Source organism: Manis pentadactyla, chromosome 5 (genome assembly GCF_030020395.1).
Source record: "Manis pentadactyla isolate mManPen7 chromosome 5, mManPen7.hap1, whole genome shotgun sequence".
Taxonomy (NCBI): domain Eukaryota; kingdom Metazoa; phylum Chordata; class Mammalia; order Pholidota; family Manidae; genus Manis; species Manis pentadactyla.
Window position 1 is genome coordinate 141,186,997 of NC_080023.1, and position 12,964 is coordinate 141,199,960.

General features: G+C 50.4%; 1 protein-coding gene across 1 annotated transcript in view; it reads left to right on the forward strand.

Moving 5' to 3' along the window:
• Window positions 1-340: 340 nt before the first annotated feature.
• Window positions 341-12,964, forward strand: part of JAG1 (jagged canonical Notch ligand 1) — a 35,090-nt gene continuing 22,466 nt past the window's right edge. The window contains exons 1-3 of the mRNA XM_036876195.2: window positions 341-885; window positions 1,275-1,580; window positions 10,192-10,243. Of these exons, the coding sequence (XP_036732090.2) occupies window positions 805-885; window positions 1,275-1,580; window positions 10,192-10,243 (439 nt within the window). The 5' untranslated portion in view covers window positions 341-804. The remainder of the gene's footprint in view (window positions 886-1,274; window positions 1,581-10,191; window positions 10,244-12,964) is intronic.

A 12,964-nucleotide genomic window follows, 5' to 3' on the forward strand; every position in this document is an offset into this window, starting at 1 on the left:
AGTAGGCACAGGCGCCCGGCTCGAGGCGTTCGAGGGGCACCCCGGGCATCTACATGACTCCTCGCGGCTCTGAGCAACGGACCCTTCCGAGTTCCTCGCAGCACCCCGCCCCCCTTCCCGTCTGGCTCCCAGCTCCCGAGGGCGGGATTCTGCGTTGCGCCCCCCGAAGTCTACGCGCCCCAGAGCCCCCAGCCCCTTCCAAGATCCTCCCAGGACTTCCCCTCAGCGACCAGGAGGAAAGGGGCGTGTCGTGTCTAGACACGCCCCTCATGAATATTAATAAGCACGCATGCGCCTGCTCGGCGCGCTGGGTAGAGGTGGCCAGCTCGGGCCGCAGCTCCCAGACGGGCTCTCAGAGTCCTTCTCGGAGAGCTGGGCGGGCACGCGTCATTGTGTTACCTGCGGCCGGCCGGCCGGCGAGCTGGGCTCGGGCTTTTTTTTTTCTTCCCTCCCTCCTTTTTAAGCAGCTGATCTGAAAGGAATAAAAGGCTGCGCATAATCGTAATAATAAAAGAAGGGGAGCGCGAGAGAAGGAAAGAAAGCCGGGAGGTGGAAGAGGAGGGGGAGCGCCTCAAAGAAGCGATCAGAATAATAAAAGGAGGCCGGGCTCTTTGCCTTCTGGAACTGGCCGCTCTTGAAAGGGCTTTTGAAAAGTGGTGTTGTTTTCCAGTCGTGCATGCTCCAATCGGCGGAGTATATTAGAGCCGGGACGCGGCGGCCGCAGGGGCAGCGGCGACGGGAGCACCAGCGCGAGCAGCAGCAGCGGCGGCGCCGTCCCGAGTGCCCGCGGCGCGCGGCGCAGCGATGCGGTCCCCACGGACGCGCGGCCGGCCCGGGCGCCCCTTGAGTCTCCTGCTCGCTCTGCTGTGCGCCCTGCAAGCCAAGGTAGGAGCCCTGCGAGCCTCCCTCCCAGCTCGCTCCTTTCCCTCCCGGCGCCCTGGGCGACGCAGTTGAACGTCTGGAGCGGGTTCGGCAGCCCTCGGGCGCCCGAGAGGCTGCACCTGGGCTGGGGGAGTTCCCGGCCCCTAAATGGGCCCCCCAGGCTGGGCAGGGGCCGTGTTCGTTCCGCTGTCGCTCACCGGGGGCAGCCCCGCACTCGTGCGTTTTTTGCCCGGGAATCACGTTGAGTCCTTGCACCTAGTTGTGCAAAATTATTTTCACTTGGCGCTGAGGCTCGTCGGTGCGGGCGGGAAGGGAGTCACCACTTACACCCTCGAAGAAAACAACCTTACCTACCCTGCGCTGACCTCCCTCGGTCCCTCCCTCGCTGGCAGGTGTGTGGGGCCTCCGGCCAGTTCGAGTTGGAGATCCTGTCCATGCAGAACGTGAACGGGGAGCTGCAGAATGGGAACTGCTGCGGCGGCGCCCGGAGCCCGGGGGACCGCAAGTGCTCCCACGACGAGTGTGACACGTACTTCAAAGTGTGCCTCAAGGAGTATCAGTCCCGCGTCACGGCTGGGGGGCCCTGCAGCTTCGGCTCGGGGTCCACTCCTGTCATCGGAGGCAACACCTTCAATCTCAAGGCCAGTCGTGGCAACGAACGTAACCGCATCGTGCTGCCTTTCAGTTTCGCCTGGCCGGTGAGTGACCCGCGCCGGGAGGGAGGCCCGGCCGAAGTCCGCACCCGCGCCAGCCGAGACCTGCATAAAAGAGTGGGATTGAAAAGGCCTTGGCTTGAAATTCGGCTTTTTCTGGAGAAGTCTTCTGGGTTGGGGGATGAGTGGAATGGTCTCTGAGACTCCATAGTTAAACCATGGCAGACCCCCTCCCTCCCGCTTTTTGCTAAAGGCACAAAAGTGGGACCCCAGAAGGAATTTGGGGCAAAGCTCCCACAAAGGCCGGTTTAAACTTGCAAATAGGATCCCCCCAAATAACCCTCTGGAGCCAGTAGGTCATTATAGGTAATCTTTGCTAAACTAACTAAACCTGATGCGCCGTGGAAGGCGCCTCGGCGCAGTTCTGGCCTTCCAACGCGGTCCAAATTGGCACCCTCCCCTTTCCCGTGAGCGGCTGGGAGGGCGGGTGTGTCCTTCCTGGAGGGTGTGGGGGAGCCCGTTTTCCGCTGTTCTCCGGGAGATTTGGGGGCGTGTGGGACGCCCTCCAGGCTTGGTTGTAAGGGTACCCGGGCGGCCACAGCAGGGGCTGGGGGATCTCTGGGCCTTCGCGGGAGCTTTGGGTGCCGGAGTCTCCGCCCCCTGCCGGCCCCTTCCTGCCCTCGCCCCCGCGCAGAGTAGCCCTTATGGCCTCATTTCCAGCGGTTCCAGGGCTCTGGAACAGCTGTGTTTGCAAACTTCCCCGGGAAGGGCGGGGGTGCGCCCTTGTCCGGCGGGCCTACGGCCCCCACCAGCCTCCGGGGGCGTGCCAAGGCCTGGAAGGGGCGGCCTGCTAGAACAGTCCCGGCGGGAGCAAGTGCATGAACCGCCGCCCCCCGGAGCCGCTTGAGGCCCGGCCCCGCCGGCAGACCCTGCCACCAGGCTCTTGCAACATCCCGACATGGGTGGAAGGAAGAGGAGTACGATTGCAGAAAGCGGGGAAAGGGGAAAATGCCGGTGCTCTGTCCTGTGCTTGCTGTCCAGGAGGCGTGACTCATTGCCAGCAGCACCCGGGCTGGCCCAGCCTGTGCTGGGAGGGTGGGTGGCGCAAGGGGGAGCTCGGTGCCCCGGGGAATACTCTCCACCACGTGCTTCGCAGGGGTGCACTCTGCTGCCTCCTACCCGCGGGCTCTCTCTGTGGTTCCCAACTCCGGGAGGGGAGAAGAGAGTGTCTGCCTTGGCGTGTGTGTGTAAATCTTGGGGTGGCTGCACAGCCCACATTACCTGGAGCTGACATTATAAAGTGCCCTTTGCCCTGGGTGAGATAGGACAGTTATCAGAAACATGCCATTAAAACGGGTTTATAACTCCCGTGGTCTGTGGAGTTCCCTGAGAATAGAGGGCTGCCCCTGTTGTGGGATTTCATTTTTACAAAGAGTGTTTATCTGTTTGCTAATCCCCTATTAGGGAGAACTTTAAGCTGAAGAGGTTGGCTCTTTTTAATCTGGCTGGGCCCTAGTTGACTGAATGCTGACTGGACTTGAACATGTTTGGAGTTTAGGGGGGAAAAGGCCTGCAGGTGGTTCCACCCGCTGGAGGATCAGTCCAGAGCCCCTCGCTTTTCACAAGACCATAAAAGGAGTCTTAGTAGTGATGTGGAAAAGCTGCAGGCCTGGCTGGGGTTTATTTTGGAGAGGAGGGTCAGAGGGCAGCTTGGATGAAAACAGGGAGTCTTGCTGCCCTGGCTGGCTGGGGAAAAGCATCCTAGAAGGTGTGTCTGTCCCTTCTTGACACTTGGCAGAGTCCTGGATGGGGAGTGAGCAGAAGCAGCATGTATGGACGGTGGGGGGAGGATTGATTTGCTGGTGCTCGTCTGTGGTTTCAGGGCCCACGGGTCACCAACCATGAAATAGACTCTTGGCTTTTCTAGAATGGGGGAGACTGCTGGCGCTACCCTGTTGGGTCAAATGTGTGTATTGCTCAAAAATAAGTCTCCACCCTGCTGCCCCAGAAAGGTCTGTGGTGGAACATAAGCTTTACTTCCCAAGAGAAACTGGAGTTTAGGTATTGTTTTCATTTATTTTCCCAAGTGTGGTTGGAGAAACACCACACTCTGTAACTTTCAAGAATGATTCCAGGGTGAGTGTTAAATGAAAGCTCTTAAGTGGCCTAGTGAGTATTGAACTTGATAGCACAAATCCATTCAGTTTGGCAGTTAAACATTAATAAGCATGTCTATTTAAAACTGACTTTCTTGAATAAGTAATAACTGAGCTTGGAAGAGAATTCAAGATGTAACAAGAAAGATAGATGGTTTTAAAAAAAGTCAAAACGTCTCGGACTTCCAGCCACCTGAGCTCCCAATCCCCAAGCAGCCACGATTACAGTTCACGTGGGTCTTCCCAAATCTGCTGAAAGTAGAACAGCTGTGGTTCAGGGTGCACAGTGGAAGGTCAGTTTAGAAGGTGGAGTAATTCGGCTTTTATTTGGAATTATGACCCCAATCAAACAACTGTTCATGTTCTAGGGAGGAAAGGAGGAAGTGATTCAGGCAGATGTGAAATACAGTCCACATTCCAGTGTTCACATGGGAAGCTCTGGAGAGGTGGGCCTGCCTGCTGGGTAGTATCTAATTATGTCCTTTGCCCCAGCCCCAGTCTTCTGGTAGTTTTCTTCAGTGGTTTCTAATCCTAATTCCAGTGCAGCTCAGAGGGGCTTGACTTGAGGAAACCAGCTTGCTTCATGATCCTCCACTGGGGGACCCAGGGATAAGAACATACATTGTGGGGTGAATTGGGCTCAATAGAAAGTGATTTGGGAATATCACTTATAAATCACTGAAATGGTTAAGTTGTACCTCCCAGAATTAGTGCTAAATCCCAGTAATGCCTGTTTATTAAAAATACATTAGTGTACTTATTACCCAGCCCCAGAAACTTTTTAGGAACTCCAGAACCCCAGTTAGCTGTAATGATGCATTGCTGGCCTTAAAAATGACAATCTAGAGAAAATTTAGGGGAAGCAGTTGAGGTATCTGGTCTCTCAGCATCATATTTAAGTGCCATTGACATTGAAGAAAGGTTTGCTGAGGTCAACTTAATTTTTTAGGAAAAGTCGATTAAGTGTGATTCTTGCATACCAGAGGGATGCTGGCTTTGGCCTCTTTCACATTTAAGGCCTGAATGAGCAACTTCCAGGGGTTTGGGTCAATCAGATGCCCCAAGGTTAATCACAGAACATAATTGTCAGGTCCTTGCCTTTATGCCTCTGTTTCCTGGTTCCTGAGCCTTCATAGATGCTGTGTGGACATACAGAGATTGGGAGGGATGGCATTCTCATTTAAACTGGGTTCTTTCCAGAGCCAGTATGTGTGCCACCTGTGGTCAGCCTGCATGCAAACAGTGCATGTGTGTATATGCTAAGAGCAAAGGAGCGTGTGGAGTGAACACCCTTTGCCCTCAGACACCTACGTCAAAGCAGTGAAATGACATGCCTGCATTGTAAAGCCAGGCTTGAGGGAAAGAATAGGTGTGCTCACTTAAGTGTCTGCAGAATGGCTGCTTCCCAGAGGGAATCTCTATTCGAGGTACTTGGTTTCTAATGTTTTTTTTTCTCTTCTAGGTATACACTTATCTGTGTTTTCTTCCTTCAGGTAGTCTTGTTTCTTAGCAACTTATTCATATCTCCAGTACATGAGTTTGCAACCCACCAGCTCCACACCCATAATTCTACAGGCACTTCAAATATTTTTAGAAAATGGCAAAGCTTTTGACATCAAGGCTATTTAGGGGAGTTAGATGGGTAAGGAGGGAAAGGCAAAGCCACTTAGACATGTAGCCTCCCTGAAAACCAGCAATCTGAATACTGCTTAAAATCTTTACCGCAAACAGTAGTAAGGGATCCTCTGAGAGAAGGCATGTGGAAATTCTAGCGTGGAGGAAAAATGTTATCACAAAAAAGTGAAACCAAGTCAGCAAGAAGTCTTTGCTTTCCTGACCTGAAAACCAGAATGCAAACACAGGCCTGGACTGGATCCATAGCAGTTACTGGCCCATTGTAAAAGGGCAGAACCTGGTTCTAATGTCAGGCTTGCAAGATGAGTTATAGTGGAAGAATGCATAATCTCTGAATATTCGTACAATTAGCATGGTAACCCACAAAGAAAAATATTCCTGCGGATTTCCCTGTGGGAAACTTCTAGAGGCGCGTTCCTGCTCCCCATCAACAGCCTGGGTGAGGTTCTAAGCTGCTAAGAGAGTGACACTTCACCTCTTAAGTAAATTTGAAGAATAAGAATAAACTTATTTTTCAATTTTAGGAGATGTTTTAGGATACAGGGGAAGTGATAACTCTTGTGTTTCCTAGAATGATGGTAGAGGGCGGGGTAGAACTCTGGATTCAGAAATATCCTACCTTTATCTTGGCTCCTGGGGCTGAGAGGCTGTGTTGTGACTTCTTGCTGGTTTTTGATCACTGCGTAGACTGCCCTACCCTGTGGCCCTTGTTTTTACGGCACCAGTGACATTTGTCACTGGTGCAGTGGTGCGCAGGGAGGAAATTCCTCAACGTGGCTCCCAGTGGTTAAAAGTGGTACATAAATAGTCAAACATTCAGAGCCTTCTACCAGCTCAGCCCAGTTTTTATGCGCTTTTGGTAAATAAGTAGAAAGGCTTCTTGTTCAGGCTTGCTCTATGTGAACTGGATGGCTGTGCTTGGCTGGCTCCTCGGTATTCTATCTATTAACCTCGCCACCCTTTTGTAACTGGTGCATTTAATTATCAGTGGGATGCTTTTCAAACAGGTGAGGGTAATGATGGGAAAGGGGGTGGGGGTATCTCGCTAAGAGTCTCAAATCTGGATATGAGCTCTGGGGCCTACTTGGTGAGTCTTTGAGGTGGTCTTTCATGAGAAAATCACCCTTTGTAACCAGATCAGACTCTATTGAAATGTCAAGCCCTGCAGTCTAAATTGCTTTGTATGAGTGACATCGTCTGAGCTTGGATGCTGCAGGGTAGCTGTCCTTTCTTCGTGCCCCACATTACCAAAGCCCTGTGATAGGTGAGTCGTGCCAGTGTGTGTGCTCACACATGAAATCTCCGAAGCCCTTATTTAATATGATTGTGACTGGAATATTTTATACCCTGGCCACCCAGACGCGGGCAGGACAATAGTGTGGCCCAATTGACTGAAATGAGGATTACAGAGAATAATGCGGCCTCTCCAAAAATACTGCTAATACAGGGCCAGCAACAGGAAGCAACAGTTGAGTCAGCAGAGTACAGGGTCCCAGACAAGCTCAGGTCCAGCTGACTCTGTGCCGTGGCCCCGTGGGCACATCGGTATTCCCAGGGGGTACAGCCACCCGTCTGTCGCAGTGGCCTGGGGTTTTGGACGCTGCACACGTGCCGTTTGGATGGTGGTTTGTTTGTGTCCATCAGCTTGGCAGGAGTGGAAGCAGCCTCTTCTCAGGGCTTGGTTTGGCCGCCACTGTTGCCAGGAAAAGGAAGCTCCCAGCTGCCAACACAATTACCTTTGTTTCTTACATCCCCCTTTCTTAATGTGGCAATTAAGTGCTTACCACTCTGCCTGGTGCCAAGGTAACCACTGTGGAGTGGGGTGGGCAGAGAGCACCGCCCTTCCACAGCCAAAGCGTCGAGTGCTGGGATGCCTTGTGTTTTGATGCCAAGACCCTCCTGTAGGTAAAATTCCGTGGAAGACTTCCCCAGAGGTCATTCTGAAAGCTGACCCTTCCTCTTTCTGCTGCAGGAGAATCAGAGCCAGCTGCCACGAAGCCAGATTTCTCTGGGCCTGGAGCTGGAAGGGAAGGGACAGGGATTCACTCTGTAAACCCAGGCTGGAGGTCTATTAGCTCCCCTCCCTCCTGCTTTGCCCTCGGGCTGTTCTGGGGAAATTTAAGGGAAAAAAAAAAGATGAAAGCTAGGTGACTCATTAAGAGTCTTAGTTCTGTAGTTTGAAACCAAGAAAAATCTAGGTATATGCCATTTCTGTTTTGTAGGTGGGGTTTTTTGGTATGAACTTAAGTTGGAATGCTCACTGGTCTTCTGCCTGGCACCCCTCTCCAAGCCCTCAGGAGGGTGGGGGACTCAGCCTCTGCTGGGGGTCAGATTTGCCATGGCTAACTGGGTGTGATGTGATCATAGCAGATGGCTGATTTTCTCCCTGGTACCCTGCTTTGATGGCGTGAGGTGTGCGTGGTCTGGCTCTCAGAATCTGGATGTATATTTTGGGATGTACAGAGGTCAGGCATGGGTGGGCCTGGGAAAAATTAAAGTTCCTAACAGCTAATAATCATTGCCAAATTATCTTGACTGTTGATCTATAGTGTGGGACGGAGTGGGAGGTTGAGTGCCTCCTAATAGGAGCTTTGGGGGGAGTCCTCTTCTCTGAAGGGTGGGTGGGAAGAATCTTCCTGCCCCGGGAGGGGAGCCCTAGACCCATAATTTCTTTTCTGCAGCAAGGGAGAAAGACACTACCAGGACTTTTTATTTTTTGGCAAGGCCTTTATTTTTTTTTTATTAAGGTATGATTGATATACACTCTTATGAAGGTTTCACATGAAAAAACAATGTGGTTACTAAATTTACCCATATTATCAAGTCCACACCCATACCCCAATGCAGTCACTGTCTATCAGTGTAGTAAGATGCCACAGACCCACTGTGTCAAGGCCTTTGTTTTTTGGCAACGCTGCAGCCCACAGCCCTCACCCCATCTCCACCTCTGTGCAGGCAGTTCATGGAAAATCATGATGTGTGGTGTCTGCATTTCTGTGCCTCCTTTCCCTCAAGGTGGGGCGGTGTTGTCAGCAATTTCTGAGGTCTTCTTAGTTCTGGTGAGGAAAAGCCTGGTAGACAGCTTAGTCTTCCAAGTTCTTGTGCAAGACCAAAGGATGCCTCCTTCCCTGAGCAGTAAGCAGAGTTAATACTGTTACACCAATCCAGGGACACCTGCCCTTTCCTTGGGGTTTGTGGAAATTATGTGTTTAGTGCTTGTGCAAGTCTGTCAATCTGTCAAAACTCTGGTATCAGTGCATTGAATCAGGATTAATTACAACAATATGTAGAAGTGAAGAACCTGGGTCTCAACTTGACCAGCAAATGAAGGGCTTTAATTGTACAGAATCAGCCTCAGATCTGGCCTCATTTGGACTTGACTCTCATCTCAAATCAATAGAGAAATGTAATTTCTTGCTGCTCTCAGGGAAGAGTTCTGTAATAGGTAGGAAGTCCTTGGAAACTTAATAGGCTGTAAATAAGGTGTAACTTTCACTAATAAAATATTAACGATGACAACACTAAGTTTGGACCTATGGCCACTAACAGGAGAGGGCTGGGTATGTGTCCTGGCTTGCCCGGTTTTGCTTGCTTTTCTGAGCATTTTCCCACAGTTATCAGTGAACGAAATGGAATCCTACTCTGCTTTGAGTATGAAACATATTTCGGCTGAAATCCAAGGCAGTGTCTATATCAAGATATTTCTATATTCAGAAACAACCTGGATATACTGCTGTGTCTCTCTGTAAGCAATAAGCCTGCCTTGAGTTACGAATGAAGCTTTTTTCCTCCCTCCATTTTTGCCTTCACCTCATGGTTGCCTTCTCTTGGTGATAGTGTGTTTCTGGTGGCACGGTCTTATGTGATCAATATATACTCCTATTTCCGACGTATTAGTGTCTGACAGAGATGGAGCAAAGACAAGAAAGGGTTTGGGCACTTTTTCTTCCCACCCTGCCAGATATATTTCTCCAGCACCAAGACAGGTTTATTTAAACCCTGGTGTTTTGTGAGATTGACCTAATTCTAAATTGCAAAAGTGGGAATTTGCTAATGGCTTGGATTTGGGGGAGAGGTGGAATTCTGAGATAAGCCTTAAAGATAAAAGGTGCCTTCAGAAGCATAGCTGGAATCCTGCCAATGTCCTGGGATTTTTGTTTAGTTAGTAGGCTCTGATTATTCCTGGAATGTTAGATCTTATTGACAGATAACTCCATCAATAAATATAACCCATGGGGGTTCAGTTATTTCTCCCTTTTGTACTTTCGTCCCTAGAGCCTGCCCCCCCCACGCACTTGCAAGTTGGGTCGCTGCTTTTGTTTTAGGATCCTCTTTGCACCTAACCCACCTCTTGCTTCCTAGAGTCACCTGATACTTGTGGGAGCTGAGATGGTCTCACACAGACAGGGCTTTCAAAGTGGTTCTGAAAAGGAAAAGGGGACCTCCCTGGGGACTGCCCCACCAGAGCCCAAATGTAACCTTAGCAATACCAGTCCTCCTCTGGAGTTGGGGGGGGGGTGGCGCCTTTCACTGGTACATGGACCTGGTGAGGTTAGCATAGAATAAATTCTTTGTGTGATTTTTCTCATGCATTGGAGTGTTAGGGTCTGGAAAATTTTGGAAAACTGTGTTCACCTAGAGGGAGGTGGCATCTCCTGATCGCAACTTTGGGCTGCCTGCATGAGACCCTGCCTAGGCAAAAGGAGTCAGTGCTGGGTGGGTGCTGGGTAGGGGAGTTTGGATGACCTCAGTTTGATAGCAAAGAGTTTTCATTTTGGTCTTAATGGTTTCATTTGATATAGGGTTTTGTGTGAGGCCAAGAGAACTGATCAGTGTTTCTGACTAAGCTATCCTTTGTGTTGCAGAGGTCCTACACTTTGCTTGTGGAGGCGTGGGATTCCAGTAATGACACTGTCCGTAAGTATTGCAGCAGTGGACTTGTCATGCATGTTTCTGCAAGCTCAGGGCTTGGCATATGACACCTAACAGAGCTGGATCTGCTTCCTGGGTGCTTCAGAGAACTTCTATGCACTGCCACCTGCCCCCCACTCCCCAAAATGAGCCTGTCAGTGGGATCTTTTCTGTAACTTCCCCTAGAATTTTCTCTTGGAATATTAAGTGGCCAGGACAGAGTCCCAGTTAACTCAGTCCCTGAACATGGAACCTAGATTATCTCTGGGATAGAGATCTTAATGGTTTTACAACTTTAAAACCTTGTAGACTGCTAAAGGATCATAGTAGTGACTTTTAAAAAGTCCATTTAAGCTTTAAGTGAGCATTTAATCTCTCATCAGAAAGATAAAGCCCACAAAGGTGGCACTGGGCTCTTGAAGACCAACCTTGAATTTCACTTGGCAAGCAGGTGAGCTTGCAGCCAGCAGGGTTTCCCACACTGCAGGACAGACCTTTCATTGAAGTGGAATTCCACGGCCTCAGAGCCATGACACTTGCCTTGTCCCCTTCTGAAAGGTGACTGTTTTCAGGGAGGGTTGCTTTTCAGAGCTCCTAGGGTTGGGTGTTGGAGGGCCGGCCACAGAGGATGTGTGTGGGAATGGCAGCAGCCTGGCTCGTAAGGTTGTCTTTATCTTTCATTGTAACTTAAAAATGTTTTCCCTTATTTGCTGAAAACTGTGTGTCCCCTTTTTGCCAGTAGGATCTGGGTGGTTGTCATCAGAAAACTTGATTTACGCTGAAATCTTAGTCTGTACAGGAGGAAAGGTTAATCCTGCTTTTTGTCCTTGCCCTCCATTCTCTGAATGTCTCATCCCTTTCGTTTCTCTCCCTCCCTGGCCTTCTCTTTGTTTTTGCTGCCAGTAGCATTTCCCTCCCTATTACTCATCGTGCTTTTTCTTTTCCGAATCTGAGAACAGTGAATGAGGAATGCCTGGGGCACACAGGGAAGGCTTGGTATAAACTAGGTGGGCTGCATCTGGTTCACTGGGTCACCTGGGGCTGCATTGCTGTGCCCTGGTATATGCCAAAGGCTGCAGATGGCCTGGGTCACTCCTTTGACACCTGAAGTCCAGGTCTGGGGCACTCCGGTCGCACTGTGTGTGTGGTGGAGGCAGGTGGCCAGCCTGGGTTGCAACGATGCCAGTCAGGGTCATACGTACCTGTTTGTTCTCTCCTCCCTCCCCAACACAAACGTTGGGGATTATTTGAGCGTCATGTCACTGTGACCTGCTTACAATGGTAACTAAGCATTGGGGGGTGGGGGTGGGGAAGGGGAGAAGTAAGCTGCTCAGATATTCTGCTGAAGACATGGTGTTCTCCTTCTGCTCCCTTTTAGACATTAAAACAATCTGGAATGAACATCCTTGAGGCTGATCCTGGCCCTTGATAAGAGCTGGGTCAGGGCACCTGTTAGGGTGGGCAAGGGATCGCTGTCATATGCAAGGCCCTTCTTGGGCCTCCCATTGCCCCACAGGTCAGGTGTCTGTGTCCCTGGGACACTGGTGCCCATCCAGAGCTGCCTATGGTTGTCTGCATTTCAGGGTGACTCCATTTTGGGGTTCTAGGGCATCTCATCCCTTGCTTGTGGATGGGTAACCAAATCACTGGATGGTCATGTGAGGTAAGGATACGGGCCTTTTCAGACCTCATGCTTGAAGAGTAGGGGTATCACTGTCATGGAATGCCCAATGTAGGTCACTGAAGCTCATTTTGTGAAACCCAAAGAGGAATGGTGATGGGAGTGGTTTGTCTACTTGCTTATTCAGCCTCTCTCCTGTGACACTTCTAAGGTGTCTTGAATTCAGTACATTCAAAACCAAATTGACATCTTCTCTCTCCAAAAGCAGATCCAGTCTGGGGCCCTTTGTGAAATGGCTGGCACCAGCATTTGCACACCCAGCATCATAAGCCGGAAGTCTGGAAGGCACCCTATGTATCTCCCTTTCTCTTAGTACTCTGAGAATGCTCATCTCCCTCATGCTCTGGAAATCTCATCTCGAGCACTTCACTAGAATCCTGCCACCTTCTGCCATCTCCCCTGCCACTCCCCTGGTCCAAGACACCATCTGCTTATCCCTGACGCTCAGAGCAGCCACTGAATTAGTCAACCCATATCTACTCTAGTCCACCTCCAGGACTTTCTCCATTCTGCGATCCTGGTCTTCTCAGAGCATTACTTTTTTTATTGAAGTTTTATAATTGACATAAATCCTATTAGTTTCAGGTGTCAGATTTGACTCATCTTTACTAAGAACCACTTTTCAGCTTTCTGTTCTTGTGTGGCCCAGAAGGCTTTGCCCAACCTTGTTTCCCTGCCAGCCCATCTTGCATGCCACATTGTCCATCATATCTGTATTCTAGTGATACCCCATCTGTCATTTTTCTGTCCCAAATGTGTCACATTCCCACCTGCCTCTGGGCCTTCGCACTTGCTGTGTGCTCTGCCTGGAATGGGTTTTTTTTTTCACTGTCTTCACACTCTGTCCCTCCCAAGGGACTGTACTCTGTGAGGGCAGAAGCTGAGGGTGTGTAGCAACACAAATGGAGTTGACTGCTGTTTGCGGCCCAGTAGACTGCAGAAATCCTGGGTTTGGATTAGAGGCAGAGCCCTGAGTTTTAGAACAGGATTCCTTCTCACCTCAGCTCTGCAGTGAACCCTCACAAGCAGAGCCTGGTGCAAACAAA